Genomic DNA, 18,454 nt, shown 5'->3' on the forward strand with positions numbered 1-18,454 from the left:
TTTGTATATCTTTCTCTTACTCCACTTTCTTGATTTTGAAGTTCTGCTTTAGTTCTTAAATCCTGATCTTTTCTAATTCCAAATTTCTGTCTCCTGTACCAGGTCCTTGGTACATAGACCAGATAGCTGCATGAACTAAGTCTTTGAACACCTCAAGCACTGTTTGCTATTGCACTTTAGGAAACACAATAGGAGATGTCAGTTAAGTATGCCAGCTGGTCATTCAGCTGGAGTGGTAGTTCCTTACCTGATAGCGTTACCACCATTCAGGTTGTGGCTGCTGCAAGTCATCGATCAGGGCTCTCAGAATTTTCTTTTTATAGTCAGAATGCTTCAATTTCCCTGATACTTGATATTATCACTTGATTACTAATTAGAGTGAGTACCTTCTATAGCATGAATACCTTCTGTAGAAAACTTGATTTCACTGCATATGGATTTTTCTTCATTTTACCCTCAGAAGGTATATTTATTATGGATTGATCCCTGGTTAAGGCAGTATGATATACTTATGAGTGTGGGCTCTTGGAATTAGACTTGAAATCTGGCTCTACTACTGGTAACTTGTATGATTTGGGGAGAGATTGCTTAATTTCTGAGCCTGCGTTTCCCCATCTGTGGGTTGGAGGTAATATAACAGTTTTGTGAAATAGATAGCAAAGATTGCCTAACAGGTTTTATATATAATTTTAAGTAACCCTAGAAAAGAAAGTATGGCTAATAGAACCCAGTATTATTCCTGTATCATTACCATTTTCTTTTAATATGTTTGGACTGGGCTGTGAATTTCATCTCCTTTTCTGAGTACGTTAACTTCGTTTCCAATCTCTCTTCTAATTATATTTTCCCACTCCCAAATTATTTATGGTATTTTAAGTGTGAGCATCTGTATATAGTGTTGACTGTCAGTATACATTTACTGAATTACACAGAACAGTTCTAAACCAGTGTCATGTTTTATTATGCTTAAAGGCTTTGTTGTTAGCTATTGGAATTGATTAGTCTCTTTTAGAAATTCTTGAAAGACTAGGATTTTCCTGGATTTCAGAATTCTTTTTGTTCCTTTTAGGATTTGAGAATTCTTGATACAGTTCTGTAATAAGATAATCTCTATGGAATGAAGATGTGAATTACACGAATATAAAATATTCACCTATTCAGAAATTAACTTTTTATTTGATTTATTTAGGAAGGAGACATGCCAATTCATGAACTTCTCAGTCTTTATGGTTATGATAGTACTATTCGACTACCTGAAGAAGATGAGGAGGAGGAGGAAGAGGAAGAAGAAGGTGAAGATGATGAAGATGCTGATAATGATGATAACAGTGGCTGTAGTGGGGAAAATAAAGTAAGAATATATACATTTATTAAGATTGTAGTCTTTATCTTTGTTGAAGTGAAAATTTCTTAATTTTGGAAGTCTCCTGTAACCTACTCCTGAAAAATAATAGTTTCATCTGTGTCATTCCAGATTTCTTTTGAATGCCTCTTCTAAATAAATTTGTACCAACTTTAAAAAAATACTACTGCTTTTTAAGTAATAAAGGCTAATGGATAGTTTGTATTCAATTTTTTTATTTTGTTTTGAAATAATTTTAGATTTATAGAACAATTCAAATATGGTATAGAGTTTCTCTGTACTCTTCACACAGTTTTCCCTGTTTATTTGTATCTTGTGTAACCATGCTATATTTATGAAAAGGAAGAACTGATACCATACTATTTAAACTACGGGCAATTCAGATTTCACCAGTTTTTCCACTAATACCATACTGCATTTAGTGTATTTATCTTAGCCATTTAGTTTATTTGGAATCCTGTAACTTTTCCTCTGCAACAGTTTTCCTTACATCTTAAAGAAGTTTATTATTCTACAGGAAGAGAATATAAAGGACTCATCAGGTCAAGAGGATGAAACTCAGTCTTCCAATGATGATCCCTCACAATCTGTTGCTTCTCAAGATGCCCAAGAAATAATCCGCCCACGTCGATGTAAATATTTTGACACAAGTAAGTGCCATTAGTTGCTAATGTTTGGATAATTTTTACTAAATATATGATTTAAAATGCCACTTCTTTTCCATTCATCTGTTTGAATTCATTTTACTCTCAAATCTGGCTGAACAGTAACGTATTTTGTTCTGGGTTATTCATTTAGCAGTGTTAGAGCCTTGTTGTCTATGAGTAGATTGCAGAGATTATTGTGTCACTACACTACTTGATTTTAAATGTGTTCCTTTTTTCCTTCCTCAACATTTCTTTAAATTTGTCTCATGACCATCTTTTTATTTCATCTAGTCTTTTCCTCAGTTTTCATTTTCTACTTTCTTTTCTCTTAGCCTTTTTAAGCTATATTCATAAGCATTGCTTTCTCTAATCAGTGGCTCCCAGTTCTCAAAAAACTGGCTTACTCTTGAGGTGGTAATATGTTATACACAGAGAACTCTTCTAATTTTACTATGGTTGTGATCTAGTCAGAGATCTGCAGTAATTGAAACAACATTTAATGTATATAACTTGAATATTTGCATGCTTCATCTACTCCATGGTGTTTCATTCTAAGCAGGAATCATTACTATGGATAACAGCTCTTTGATAAGAGAAAAGCAACCATTAGTGTTATTTAAACTTGTTTGGATTTCTGTGCTTTAAAAGAAAGAAAAACATTTGAAGAACAATAACCTCTCATGAAATGTAGCGATATAATAATTGATTGAACATGGCTACTGCTTCCTGTTAATGATTTCTGATACATATTTAGTTTAGCAGTGAATGTAGTGCTGCTAATGATATTTTATTGTGAATTTTGATCAAAGATTGATACACTTGAAAAGTGTATCAGTGTAAGGAAAGATTACTGAAATTGTGTTAATATTAAGTTTGGGGAAAACTTGGTATTTTTCCTTTTTCTCTTAGGTAAATTGCCAAAGTTTGCTTAAAAGTGGGATGCTAAGTGACTGCATTTTTAAAACAATATTTATTTCATACTTCTGATCTGGTATGTCAGTTATGATGTATGCAGAGAAGCTCTATATATACTGCTTATCTTAGCTTTTCCGTGGGAAGACTTAACTTGTATATGTAATATTACCCTTTTAAACTTTGTATTCCATTTTACAGTTGAGAAGATGCTAATAGTGTAATAGTTTTCAGATTTCCTACCCCTTTTTATAAATACATTCTTATTCCCAAGTGTAAACAAATAGCACCTTGCCTGCTCTGAATAAATCAGGTTGGGGAGAATGGAGGTTTTCCTACATAGCCTCTCATTATACTCTCCAAAGTGTTGCTACAAAGTTCTCAGTGTGTCAAGGAGCACTCATTGGAAACCAGTTTTTGTTTGTCCAAATTGTCATTTTATTAGGGAAGAAGACATTAGGTTTAAGAATAGATTATCTTGACCTGCTTATTTCAATTTTTTCTTATTTTTTTTGTAGAAAATCATTTCCTGAGAATACAGTGTTCTAAGATTATCCTAGGAAGTTTTTATGGGTTATTTCGCTTTGTTTAAAACAGGGTAGTATTTGGTCAGAAATATCTTAGTCCTATTCTGCAGATACTTTTAGGCATACTTAAATGTTTGATAGTAGATATAAAAATAATAGATATACAGATGTGGATAGGATAAACGATTATTTTCTAATACTATCTTCTTTTATCTAGATAGTGAAATAGAAGAAGAATCAGAAGAAGATGAAGATTATATTCCATCAGAAGACTGGAAAAAGGTAGTTAGAGCCATATTTTCCCAACATTTAGGTAAATTAATATTAAAAAGCAAGTATTATTTTACTAGCTATATATTGGTATTGTTGAGGTAAGCCCTTTTGTGACATTTAAGTGTTTCAAATTTCCCCTTAATACATCAAGGTGAGAAAAATATTTTTTTACAAAATAAAATAATGGTATAGAAAGAATTTGACTTTTTTGAGCAAATCAGTCTCAAACCAAGAATAGAAATTGAAATTTTTAACTAGTGCTAATTTAGATATTTGGGAAAGCATTGAGGCTTTGGTTTTGTTAAGTAGATTTTAGTAATTTAGATTTTTAATTATAAAATTGTATGACTGTACAACTTAGTTATACAATTGAGTAGAAGAATTAATCTTAGGCTGTTACAAAGCAGTGGTACTAGGAAAATGTGTCAAAATGTCATGCAGAATTGATTGGAACAAATCATTTATATAGAAGAAATGAAGTCATTCTTACTAAGCTAGCTTACTCGATTGTGCTCTATAAAACTGCATTGTTTTGTTTTGTTTTTTGCTGTTCTTTTTCCTAGGTCTGATTTTAAATTTAGTGTCTGAATAGTCATTTCTTTGGAAGCAGAGTAGCTCTGAACATCATGTTGAGTGGGCTTTCTGCACTTTGTTGTACTTGTTATTTAGTTAACACTGTTGAGTCTTTCCTGTGGCTTTTTTTTGTTGTTGTTGTTATTTGTGGTGGTGATAGTTTATAGTTTTTGGTTTGCCTGGAGCAAATTTATAAAAGAGCTGACATCCTTGCTGATTAAAATAAGGGAACATCTCATACTTACAGAGTTTCTGTTAGGAAGAATGAAGTATTCAAATGAACTTGGACTGGGCTACCCAAGGATTGCAGTCTTCTGCCAGAATTGATCCATTTCTGGGGGTCCAAGGAGATGTTTAGAAGAGAGAGACTGTCTTTCAGTGTGTTAGAATGGTAAAAGAAGGTGTCAGTTAGAATGGGAGTGAAGGTTAGCCCTGTACAGTATGTATTAATTAATTTGAGTGAATGATGAATGAATAATGAGGCTGAAGACCGAAAACAAGGGTCACAGAGTTACTATTTATGTGACCCATTGGGTAAGTGTTCTTCACTTTTACCTGATTCCTACACTATGCAGCAATTATGAAAAAAGCTAGAAACCTTAGAAGTCATCTTAAACTGTTATAGTCTACCATAAATTCAAGTTTCTGTATCTTTTAAACTATTCCTTTAAACTTTATCTTGAACTTAAATTGTTTTTTGTGTCTAAAATATATAATAGATTATTTGAGTAAGTGTTGAATTATTATTTCATTTTTAATGAAGGAACAAAAGCCCAGAGTAGAGAGACATAAGGGAATATTCCTTTCCTCAGGAAAATAACGTAATAAAACAGGCCATAGTATTAATATGATTTTGGTATAGTAAAAATTGTCAAGATTCAGATTCATCATCTAAGGCTTGTAAGAGAGTGAATTTTTCTATTTTCTAGAAGCTGGGGTAGAGGAGACAGCTTTGAAATCAAATTTGAGTCCAGGCTATAGCCTCAGAACTTAATAGTGCAATCCTGAGAAAATGAATTTTTTGAGTGTCATCTCCTCACATATAATACAGGAATAAAAATTAGCCTTTTCAAAGTTGGTGAGGATTTAACGGAACTTACACATAAGAGACTTTGTACATAATGCTCCTAGATGCTATTTCCCTTCCCTTCCCTACAGAACAAATCAGCAGGTAAAAAGAAGTGTTCTAAATTCAGTAGGAAAAATGAGTTGTCTTATTTTTGTACTAGTACAGAAGCTCAAACCTGGCTCCATGTTAGATCACTTAGAGAATTTTTAAATACTGATATCCAGGGCCTTTGTCCTGAGATTCTAATTTAATTGGTTTGGAATAGATCCAGGCATTGATATTTTTAGAAGTGCCTCAGACAAGGAGGGTTGAGAACTTATTTTCTGGTAGGCATTGGAAGTAAAGGTAAAAGAGGCACAAGAAGTGATGATAGGGTACTCTTTTTTTTTTTAATAAGGAAAGAAAGTTCTCCTATAAGAGTAGAGAAAATTTTCATGTGATATTCTCTTTAGAAAATTGACTGGTTTTCCTATATAGATGTAGCAATTAATTACAAAGCACATGTCTTTGGAGTTGTGCTAGACAAAATGAGATATATATCAATGGGTTGACAGAAACAAGAGAGGCACTGTTTAAATCCTAGGAGTTATTTAAACTTATTTTTTTTTTTAATTGATTAGAGAGTGAGAGCACACACACATGGGTGGGAGGAGGGGAGGGAGAGAGAATCTCAAGCAGGCTCTGCACAGAGCCCGACACGGGGCTTGATTTCATGACCATGAGATCACAACCTGAGCTGAAACCAAGAGTTGGATGCTTAGCTGACTGTACCACCTAGGTGCCCCTAAACTATTTAATCGCTAATCTTTTACCTTAAACTTGCAACTTTTCTGCCTAGGTCTTCATTTTGAAAACATGGTGAATTTATTCTTAACATTTAGCTACCAGATAAAGGAGGGTCTGTAATCTTGATCCCTCTGTTTTGTAATATCTCATCGGTGGTGATCTCATTATCTTTCTGAGCAGCCAGTTTCCCCCTAATCTGTGATTTGACTACATAGATTTGATGATCATGTTTCCTAAAATAGGATTTTAATTATGTTTTGGGGAGGTTACTTTTTTCATTTTGTACTGTTTTTATGAAAGTCAGGCACTATCCTGCTTATCCATTTGGTTTAGAGTTTCATACATTTGGCCTCTACTAAGCTTTATACAAATCCTTTTTGTTACTTTAAACCTGTAGTTCTCAGACTGAAGTCTGTGTTGGAATCACCGGGACAGCTTGTTGAAATACTACTTCCTGAGTCCCATCCCCAGAGTTTTTGGTTCAGTAGGTCTCAGGTGGAACTTGAGTATTTACATTTCTAACAATTTCCCAGGTGACTCTGATAATGCTGACCCAGGGTTTATAGTTTAGAGTGTAAATATCTTAAAATAGCTGAATTTAATTTTGTTTTTCAGGGTGTTTGCAGTTATCTTATTAATTGAATTATAAGAATTCATTTTTATTTCTTTTTCTCCATATTTTGAAGTAAAGCTCGTATTCATTGTGTATATTGCATTATACCCCATTATTACTAATGTTTTCATCCAATCATATCCAAGCCCTTATCTATTGTTAACTCATTCATCCTCACAATACTCCTCTGAGGTAGTTAATTGGTTGTATCTTTTATGACTGAGAAACCATGAACACTTTACCCAGGAAAATGGTTAAGCTAAAAAATGGATATAAAATCTGTGTTACTGGGTCTTACCTAGTGTGTTATGTTATTTTTAAATAGGAGATTATGGTGGGCTCCATGTTTCAAGCAGAGATTCCAGTCGGCATTTGTAGATACAAAGAAAATGAAAAAGGTGGGTTATTAGTAAAGTTACAAAGCTTAAATTCATGCTTTTGAAGTGATGAATTGTTACTTTATAGGGAATAAGACATGATAGTTTGTTACCTTACTGATTTATGAAAGAGGACCCTTCATTATTTTTATAAGAAGATACATGTTTTTTGTTTTTCCAGTTTCCTCCATAGAAATCTAGCAAGAAAAAAAAAATGAATGCCTTTTTGATACTGAGTTAAAACATCTCAGCTTTTAATTTTTTTCATATATAAAATACTCTGAATATACTTTTTTTTGTAACATGTATAATTTAAATTTAAAAGGTTATTTTTTGTTTGGTGAAGCTATTAGGTTTAAAAAAACTCAAGCAAACAATAATATAAAAAGCTTTAAGTGTTAAAACTTTCAGTATTACTAAAATTGAGTACTTTGATATTTGTTTATTTGTAAAATAATTTGGGAAAACGTCTGTGCTGAAATTTGTAAATATTTTTTTCCCATCATTTTATCTGAGAATTGTAAGGTAAGTCATAAATACTTAAACTTCAAGTAACATAATATACTTAAGGACTTAAATCTGTTTCAGATTATTCTTTTTGGATGACTTCCAGAAATGTGTGTTTCTAATGAGTTCATGTGTAGTATGAGATCACTCAGTGCTAGAAATTTCTCTTCCATTTCTTTTTATTTCAGTTGTCTTCTTCACCTTTCAGTTTACGTATGCAGAGCCTTTCAGAGTTGTAGAATTCTTTTGCTTCTCTTTTACTATTCTCTCTAAAAACTTCTTTTAGGACAGCCCAGGTGGCTCAACGGTTTAGCACCACCTTCAGCCCAGGGTGTGATCCTGGAGTTCTGGGATCAAGTCCCACATCGGGCTTCCTGCATGAAGCCTGCTTCTCCCTCTGCCTGTGTCTCTGCCTCTCTCTGTCTCTGTCTCTCTCATGAATAAATAAATAAAATCTTTAAAAAAAAATTCCTTTATACATTAAGTATGTACCTGCTTTCAGGGCAAGCAGTAGACAAGAGGCAATTAAGGGAACACCACAGGCCAATAAATTCTAGTGACGCAAAAATGTTTTATCATACCAGTAATAATTGTGCTCACTTTCAAGTTAATTCCTGCAATATACAGGAATGTTAAAGATGTCAGTATGGAGTGACATTTTATATAGTGAAATCCTGTACATATGTTTTGTTCTGAATACATTGTAATGTTTGCAAAAATAAGTGAACCATTGGCATTTGTATTTATATTTGTAATTGAATTTTGAATGCTATGCTTTGCTTATATGCTATATAATGATTAGTGCATGTTCACCATTGAGTTCTTTCTCCAACTTAAAGAACTGAAAGTTAAACATTACTTCTAATAAATTAATTTTTTTTAAGTTCTGACTGAAAAATAATAGGTCTGTTCTAGAAAATTTTGTGTTTTGTAGGTATCTAGGAAAATATCTTGGTTTTATATGTGGCAGGTGAGTGTTAGAGCTTTTAAAGATAGTTTTACTTACATCTTTTTTTTTTACTTATATCTTAATGTGTTTTAATACATGTTTATATTGTCATATCACACTAAATTATCATGATCTCTAATATCAGTGTTTTAAATTTTGGCTTAATGCTTTCAGTTTTATTATAATTTTAAAAAGCAATTATACGTAGTTTTTTTCCAGGAAAGTTGATTTATGAAGCTTTCTCATTGTGTGAACCTAAAGCATTTTAGATTGTGTGAGAATCAACATAGATTTAGTAGAGTGATACTGTGTTGGAGGGGTCACTGTGATAGAGGGACTTTCCTCAGTTTTGTATTTCTAGGAATTCTAACTTTTGTCATAATTCTCAGAATTTGTCACCACTTAGGGTACCCTCCTGTGAAACTTAGGTAAACTATACCCTTAGAAAAAAACTGTCAAAAGAATACTGATGGATTAGTACATTCTTTCCCTTACAGGATAAAGTTTGCAAGATATTTTTCATTGGTTTGGTGAGCACACATTCAAAAGGGAGAGCATTTGGTTTGAGTGATTTTGATAAAAATGCCACTAAACTAAGATATCTTATGTCTTCACTGTAGGAATTATTTAACAAATGGATTAGAATTTTTTCATTGATACAAGGCAAACTTATTACTGAGTACCCTGGAGAGACACTGATAAGTTTTTTCTCCCTCTGATATCTGATTTCTTTTTTACTAGGCTCCATGCAGCTTATACATTCTTCATCAGTTAACACTTCTGTTTCAGTTATATAAACAAGATTTGTTTATATATATATATAAACACATATGTATATATATGTGTTCAAGTCCTCTTCCTTTGAACCTTTATCTATTATTACACAATCTCAACTACTCTGTTAACATTTTCTTAAATTTATGTAAATTAGCACTTACACTGAGCACAGTGTATTATGATCATTTGTTTATTCATTTTTATATCCTTAATACCTAGTATGATTTATTACATAGGTACTCAGTAAACATTTGGTGGTTGAGTTTTTAGGTAGGTACAGAATAATGTTAACAGAACTGATATGGAGTCAGTAAACTTTGATCAGTTCATAGGCATTTGGCCTTGGACATATTTACGTAACTTTTTCTCCTCATCTATAAAATAGCTGTAAGGGCATTTATTTACAGAGCCTTTCATAAGGATTTGCACGTGGTATTTTTATGTGTAGTTTTAACAGCATTGTGTATGGTGCATAGTAAGTGCTCAGTGAGTGGCCTTAATGTTCACTGGATGATTAATCCTATCCATTACGTTTAGGTTTTATTACTCAGATTTTCAGAAAGCATCAGTTTATGCTGTTTTACTTACAAGTGGTAAAAAAAAACCCAGTTCAGTTAGCTTAAGCAAAAAAGAATTTACCTGATTGTTTAACAAAGGTTCTGTGTGGCTTCAAATATAACTGGATTTGGGGTTGTTATTATTATATCAACTGTCCTTCCCCTTTCCCTCTTTCCTTCCTTGCCAGACAAAATAAGAGCTGGGAACTCCTGGCTTATATTTTACACTGTCCTTGTAGCTAGAGAACCAACAAAAATGATAACTTTCACATCCACCTTTGCTCCCACAAAAGTCCTAGAGAGAACCTTTATGGACTTAGCTTGAGTCACACTCAGCCAGAAGTAATTACTGTGACGAGAGAGAAGAGTGAGTATTGACTTGCTTTGGCTCATTTATATGTTCTTGGGGCTCCAGGGTGTGGTGTCAGCCCCACTCAGACCAAATGGAAATGATTTAATTCCCAAAGAAGTGTTGAGTAGATGAAAAGCATGATTTTTCATTTCCCTGTGTGTTTTATTGTTTCTTTCATGAACTAAACTGAACACTGCAGTTCTTGTGATAAGACTGAATTAAATGCTGGTGAACATCTTAAAACGTAGAGGGCTGCTATCACTGCCCTACACCCTACCCCCACCCGATAATTATTTACCCAAAATGTCAGTACTGCTGAGATTGAGAACCCTGAACTAGACTGACTGAGAATTAGTTAGTCTACTTATAGGGATAAAGGTCAAAGGAAGGAGCTAAGGTACTTCCCTAATTTTGATGCTTGCATGGTAGAATTTTAGAGTAAGGAAATGATGGCTAGAAATTAGGAAGTAGTGAATAGCAAAGGACCATGTAAATTGTTCATAATGAACACGTGAAAAATTACTGATTGTTACTGAGAAATGTACACATGTTATCTTTAGTTGATGATAATATTGTTGAAAAGACAGTTCATTTAGCCTGTATTTAGAAAAGCTCTGTTAGACAACTTATTAAAATATAGGTCATTCATTAATCACAGTGTCACTTTTAAAGAATGTGGGAATTTTTGTTGTAAACTTCATTATTATACCATAACTAATTATGCATTTTTAGCCTCATAAAGTATTGATTAGATTGAATTTTTATTAAGGTATTAAAAGTGGAATAACACTTTTTTTCTTAAAACTGAAAGTTAATAAATTTATTCATTGGGAATTAATTTCCCAGATTGCTGAAGTTTGTGGTTTTTGATGGTGGTTTCTCAGGTATCTACATTAGTACCTCCCACTACCCACACACCCAGTGAACTTTGTTAAATTATTTTGACAACCCATTTTGTTTATTTGACAAGCTTAATTTGTTACTTACAATGCCATAGTAAGCACTTCCCTAGCTAACTTATGTTAATACACTAAGTATACTCCTGTCTGCAGAGCTCTCACTTACTTAGAATCACATGTTAGGTTGTATCCGCCATTATATATTTGTGGTTGCTTTTTAAAGATTGTAATGTTTAGGCTTCATAATTCATTTAGAAATAGTTTCAGAAGATGCTCTTACATTTCAGTAATTGTGATCTTTCAAAATCCATCATGTAAAAAAAAACAAAACAAAACAAAATCCATCATGTAATTACAAAACCATTTAATAAAGGGTATTTGTTTCTTTTTGTTGCTTTTATAGTTTTTATATTTTACTTATAGATGTTATTTCTCATGTATTTTAGTGTGTGTTCTTAGTGATGTTCTTCTGATTTCTTGGCATTTAGTTCTACAACAGACATTTAATAAAAATCGGTGGTGTTGCCTGTTTTATCTAGATCATAGTCAAAACTCATATTTTATTTAGAGTGAAACAAGTGGAAAACAATTTGGTCTATCTCTGGAACCAGTAAAGGCAATGTGGTTTATTCTCTGTGGTAATACTAGTTGTTCTCATCCATGGTTATTTTTTAGTATGTTGTAATTGTATAAAATGAGATGTGTTCTCAGGGTCAGCCTGTCTGGCTGTCTTGTTACAGTTCTAGGGGTCTGGCTTATCACTTAGCGCCATCTGCTGTTGTTTGTGTACTTACTTTAAATATCCCTGCATCCTTTGGCTACCTAAAACTTACAGAATGATTCCAGAAATATCTTCCAGGTCATTTGTGCTTATTTCATAGGCACAACATAGGGATATTTAAGTGGGAGAACACAAGGACTCAGAGATCACCTTCCATGATTCTTAGGGTTTCCTTTATAAGACCTTGTCCACCTTCCACCTTCCACCCATCAGTCTGAAGAACACGAAAACTATACCTCTCCCCCCTTTGGTGAACAGAGGCTAAGCAGAGAACAAAAATCAGTAGTGTATCCAAATTCACTTTATCTTGACATTTTTATTGTATTTACAATTTAAAGTTTGACTAAGATTATATTATCAGGTTAGAAAAGGAGTGAGATTTACTAATGAAGATTTTCTAGAGATTGTCCTTGTACTTTAAAGAAGAATGTATCTGTTTTGGGGAACAGAAAGATAGAAGGATATTTTAAAGTGTATATGTGTAGTGGTGGTGGAGTGTGAGACAAGGTAATTTATATGAAAATAACTAACATAGCGCCTGATACATAGGAGATGCTTAGCTGTTTATTCCTTTTTCATAACACAGGAACTTTGGTGCTATCAGTTAGCCTCTATCTCTTAAATTCACAATTTTTCTTTAGCTGGCCCTCTTCCTGTTGTCATTTAAGTAACTGTCTCCCACATTTAAAACCAACAAAACCAGAAACTTTCTTCTGGATGTTATCCCATCTCCTCTCTTGCAGCTGAACTTTTCAGAAGTCCTCTGCTTTCTTTCTTCTCCTTCCATGTACTCTTCAGTCATCTCCAGTGTGACCTTGGCTTCTGTCTCTGCACAGAAGAAGCTCTGAAACCTCCTCCTCCTTGTTAGTACATCCAACATACCTATTTCAGTTTTCATATTGGCCATTTAACAGCATTGAACCAGTCTAGTACTCCTTGAAATATCTTCTTCACCTAGCTGCAATGGTGCCACATTTCTTGTATTTTTTTCTGTCTTGTGATTGTTCCTTAATTTTATCTATGTTTCCATCATCTTGTCACTTAGAATCACATAAGGCACTCTCATCTTAGGTTTTCCTCCTTTCCTTTCACTTTGTAAATCATGATGGGATTTAGGCTTTAGTCTTATTATAATGGGAATTCTGACGAAAGCTACATGCTTTTTTTTAAAAAAGGAAAGACTTTTGTTTTATGAAAATAATTTATGTTCATTATAATACATTTTTAAGTTTCATAGAAGAATACATAAAAGTAAGAAAAATTACCCCAAATCTTACCAAGTAATAAACAGTGTTGACATTTGGTGAGCATTCTTTTAGATATCTTACTTCAAAAATTATAGGTAACATCCATTGAACCTTAATATATGCCAGAATTGTTCTAAAGTGGTATAAATCTTTACAACTCTATATGATAGTGTTTTTATCCTCATTTTGCAGATGGGGCAGAGAGCAGGTCATTCTGTATGCCCAGGGTCATATAGGTAGTAAGTGGTGGTGGGGTACAATTCAAACCAAGAAATCTTGGAGTTGGTAAAATCAAACTAAGTCATTTTAGCTTGTGATAAGAGCTATCAAGTGGTATCTCTCTCTTTAGATTGCTTAAATCGCTAAGGCTATAAATATGGCCCAAGAACAAAGGTGGGCAAGTATTAGGACCACACTTTACCTCTCAGTTCTCAACATTTTGGCTCTTAAGTATGAGTTATTCATTCAATGATAGTGGTTTAACACAAACTTGAACAATTTTTGGCTTTTTTTAACGTTATGTTTTACTACTTTAGTATATGAAAACGATGATCAGCTCCTGTGGGATCCTGAGTACTTACCAGAAGATAAAGTGATTGTATTTCTTAAGGATGCATCGAGAAGAACAGGTGATGAGAAAGGTGTAGAAGCAATTCCTGAAGGATCTCACATAAAAGACAATGAACAGGTACACGAGTAAGAAATAACTATTTCATTATGGAATGAGTAAGTCACAGGAATGAAAGGGACAGCATAGGGAATGTAGTCAATGGTGTTCTAATAGCCTTGTATGGTGACTCTTGTGAGCGTAGCGTAATGTGTACAGTTGTTCAGGCACTGTATTGTATACTTTGAACTAATATAATACAGTTCTATACTATAGTTCAATTTAAAAAAATAAATAACTAAAAATTTTCCCTAAATAACCATATATATTTGTATATTATAGATTTACATTTATAGAGGCAAATGCTCTCACATTATTCTATACTGTATACCAAAATTGCTATACTGTCATCTGTGGGGAATCTGAAATAACTAGCATGCACACTCACTTCATTAGTATCATTTCAGCCAAAAAAAAAAAGACTCCTTTTGCCTGTGTATATACTTATTAGGATTTTTGAAGTTCCGTTGGATGTCCCTAAGAACCTGTGGATGTCATCAACTTGGGAATGCATATCTGGAATAATGTTATCAGGGATATATGATAGACCAATGCCTACCATGAACCTGATAACAGCCTTTTTTTTTTTTTTTACCTTTTATCATCAATGCTTTGCTTTTCTGATTTAAATTTGAATGGAACAGCAAAAAGCCAAAAAGAAGGGATTCGTGATTTTTATAAAATAGTTTCTTTTCATTTTTAAATTTCTGAGCTAGTATGCCTGCCAAGTTAAGAGTATTAGCTTATCCTGTTTTCTAAGTATTTAGACACTAATTATCAGGATTGAATTTGTTTTTCTGTAGTGCTCTGTGTGTTGCATTCACTAGAATTATTTGTTTTCCAAACATTGGATTCAGGAAGAGCTTTTACTTTCTTAAGAAATTGTAGCCTTGAACTTTGTGAAGAGTCACATACTGAACCATTTTATTTTTCTAGGCGTTATATGAATTGGTTAAATGCAATTTTGACACAGAAGAAGCATTGAGAAGATTAAGATTTAATGTAAAAGCAGCTAGAGGTAAACATAAAAAATGTATTACATTTTTATTTGGTTTCATGACTTAGCAGAAATTTAATAAACTTTAGATCTTCAATCTACATAGTTATATCCTAAGCTTAATAATCCTGATCTTTCTGAGTTCAGTAAGTACTTGCTGAGTGACAAATAACTTGTGACTTGTTAAATAACTTATATATAACAAGCATTATGGGATTAAGGCTGTTCATCCTTTATGGGAAAGTAAGGCCACTACAATAAAAATACATGATGGATTTCAATTTCAGGGCATTTTTATTAAATATTTTCTTATTTGATCTTGCTAATAATAGTCCTATGAACTCTAGAATGTGACAGTTTCTACCTTACTTTCAGAATGATGAGACTGTGATCTCTGAACTGAAATACCTTTGCCGAGGCAAACATAATTTATAAGTAATGAAGCCATAACTAAAATCAATCCAGTTTTTTATTTTTTTTTAGTCTAAAATGGCTCTCACCCTACTTCACTAAGAACACAGTTTATGTATCATTACATAGCAAACGGTTCAACAAAAATTGGAGGACCTGCTAAGCTCTGAAGACATAATTATAAACAAAACCCCTGCCCTCATTGGTGCTTAGAGCCTAGGTTAGGGAAGCTGAGAAATAGTTACGAGTTCTTCTAAGGAGAATTAGAGGGTATAACTCAAATTTATTGCAGTAGGACTTAACCTAATTTGGGGGAAGAGTGAGGCTTTTAGGGAAAGTTTATAGAACAAAGTGATATTTTTGCTGGGCTGTAAACAAATGAGGTAGGTGAAAAGAGAGTAAGGCAGAAAATGATTATAGGCAAAGGGAATAATAGCATCACAAAGTCTAAAGTGAGAAAGAACCTAGTGAATTTAAAGAAATGTAAGGTGGCTAGTATAGTTAGATCATAAAGGAGAAAATGATCCAAGTTGAGGTTGGAGAATTAGGGATCAAATCACCCAAAATTTTATTAAATACAGAGTTTTTATCACTTCATCTTTTGCAGCCATCGATAATAGAGCTCAGGAATAAAATACTTCCCTTATTGTTATTAGAAACTTACATTTTTATTTATGACTTTATGTACAATATTTAGGAAAATATTGCTTTAACAGTTTTCTCTCCCATTTTATCAGAGGAATTATCTGTTTGGACAGAAGAAGAATGTAGAAATTTTGAACAAGGGCTGAAAGCCTATGGGAAGGATTTTCATTTGATTCAGGCTAATAAAGTAAGTAATGATAAAATGTTCTCTCATTTATAAAAAGATAGTTAACCTAGATCATTTTATATCTTAATTACTTCCTAATGTTAAAGATTCTATAATAAATGTTTTAATACATTGGTTTTTCAGGAATTATAAGCATACCTAGACTTCCTGGCATATGATATTGAAGCCTTTAAGAATTGGACTGCTATGCAAACATATTAATCAACTTCTTGGTGGGATGTGTGTATACAATGTAATTACTTAAAGCTGTTTTCCACAAACTTGTGACATTTTTTAATGGACTGGTCTTTAAAATAATCTTGAAGCTTTAAAACATTTTTAATATGACAATATTTACAATTAAAATTTCTTTTACATTTAAGTCCTGAGTGTCTAAAATCAGACACTCAGTATTTAATTTGGTTTTAATTAAGATTTAATTTTCTAGAAGACTATCTCAATAAATCAGCTTTATGTTATACATTATAATTTTGTAATTTGACAATTTTATTTAACATGACTCATTTATCATTCCATATTGATAATATCAATTATAATGTCAGCGTATGCCAAAAAGAACTTCGTAATTACTTGCAGGTTTATTTTTAGGTTTAATTCTCTTTAACACTAAAATCAGGTAAGATTTTTAATAGTAATTGTACAATTCTATAGAATAGAAAAATGTATTGTCTGTGGGAAATTAGGATGTGCAAAATTAAAATCTCAGTTTAAATGGAGGGAATTAAGTAATTTCTAGGCTTATATAAATATAACAATTTTAGTGAAAAGAAATGACAAGGAACTTGGCTTTCCATGTTTCCGTAAAGATAGTATCTGAGTTTTGAGTGATGGCTTGTCTAGGATGGAGTTGACTGAGTTCTAAATAGTCTGTCATCACATTCTTCTTTTTATACCTCTAGATGTAATTGGATGGTGTCCACTTAATTTGTTTCAACATATTTAACTATTTTTATGTTCTATAAATAGTTGCTTATAAATCCTGTGAGTTTATTTTTCTTATTTTTGTTGTGCATTACCTAGTTTTTTGTTTTTTGTTTTTTAATTTTATTTTTTAAGAGAGAGAGTGTAGGGGTTGAGAATCTTAAGCAGGCTCCATGCCCAGCACGAAGTTTGCCATGGGGCTTGATCCCACAACCCTAAGATCATGACCTGAGCTGAAATCAAGAGTTCAACCAGCTGAGCCACCCAAGCATCCCTAAGTAGTTTACTCTTGATTATCTTAATTTTGATAGCTGACATAAAATATAACTACTAAGAGAAATTTTAAGTCTTAGCATTGGTGTTAAAAGTGTGTTCTACCCCTTAGTGTTGTGTCCAAACCACCTGATTACCTCTAACATAAGGGAATATTCTGTGTAAGTAGTGCATTATACTAATGATTAAACATGTATGTTTCTGACCATAAAAAACAAAAAAAATACATTGTTTCATGGTTGAATGGAGCAACATTTTGGAATAAAAGAGTTTTCTAGCACTGCTGCTTGGATTCAAACACTGTTGACCAAACCATGCTGCATTATCTATGGAGGGGACTCCTGGAGTGATAAGGTGGTAAGATAGCTCTTAGCAATAAGAAACCCCTGAACACCCCACCAAAAGCCCTTTTAGGGAATAAGAACTTAATAGGTGACTTGAAGTGACTAGCCAAAAAAGTGTTTAACATAATATTGGAAGTAAGACCTTGATTTCTTTATAAATATTTGAGATGGTGATATTTCAGTATTAGAGAAGTCACCTGACCCATCTATATGTAATTTACTAGTTACAATGAACAAAAAGAGGGCAGTAGTTATTCTTTAAGAAGGAGAATTAAGACTTTGTTTTTATACCCAGAATTGAAGTTTGGATCTTAGTCATGAGTTCTGCTATGTAGGCTTGCTTTATAGAAGATTTTTCATAAGACTGTTAATGTTGCATGCCCCAAAATAGCTTTCCAGCTTTCCATAATAAGATTCTAAAGGAGGGAAAAAAAGGAGTTTGACTTTATTTTTTTAAAAAAGCCTTGAAAATCAACTTTCAGTCTTAGAGCAACATGGGCCAGATTTGTAAAGTGCAAGCATAAGGGAAGAAAGAAAAATTTATGTCAGGTATTGAAATGAAGATGTCATCAAATTGACTTTGGGTGCAATCGGTCTCACAGGATACCTCCTTCAAGATTAGAAATTCATGGTTTTAAAGTAATATGGCTTAGCATCCCAGCACTCATGCAGATAGCTTTTTTCTTTTGAACTCCCTGTACTTTATTATATACATCAACCCTACCAGTTCTCTAAGCTAAGTAGCAAAAAGAGGGATGTTGTCTACATCATTTGCCAGTCCCCTTGGTGTTGAATGTCTG

General features: G+C 32.9%; 1 protein-coding gene across 10 annotated transcripts in view; it reads left to right on the forward strand.

Annotated features, from left to right (window-relative positions):
* Positions 1-18,454, forward strand: part of MIER1 (MIER1 transcriptional regulator) — a 58,471-nt gene that overhangs the window by 29,776 nt on the left and 10,241 nt on the right. For all 10 annotated transcript variants that reach the window (XM_055304807.1, XM_055304799.1, XM_055304798.1 and 7 more), the window contains 7 exons: positions 1,190-1,351; positions 1,881-2,013; positions 3,667-3,731; positions 7,089-7,161; positions 13,746-13,897; positions 14,813-14,894; positions 16,022-16,116. In XM_055304807.1, the coding sequence (XP_055160782.1) occupies positions 1,190-1,351; positions 1,881-2,013; positions 3,667-3,731; positions 7,089-7,161; positions 13,746-13,897; positions 14,813-14,894; positions 16,022-16,116 (762 nt within the window). The remainder of the gene's footprint in view (positions 1-1,189; positions 1,352-1,880; positions 2,014-3,666; positions 3,732-7,088; positions 7,162-13,745; positions 13,898-14,812; positions 14,895-16,021; positions 16,117-18,454) is intronic.

Source organism: Nyctereutes procyonoides, unplaced genomic scaffold, assembly GCF_905146905.1.
Source record: "Nyctereutes procyonoides isolate TBG_1078 unplaced genomic scaffold, NYPRO_anot_genome, whole genome shotgun sequence".
NCBI classification, from domain to species: domain Eukaryota; kingdom Metazoa; phylum Chordata; class Mammalia; order Carnivora; family Canidae; genus Nyctereutes; species Nyctereutes procyonoides.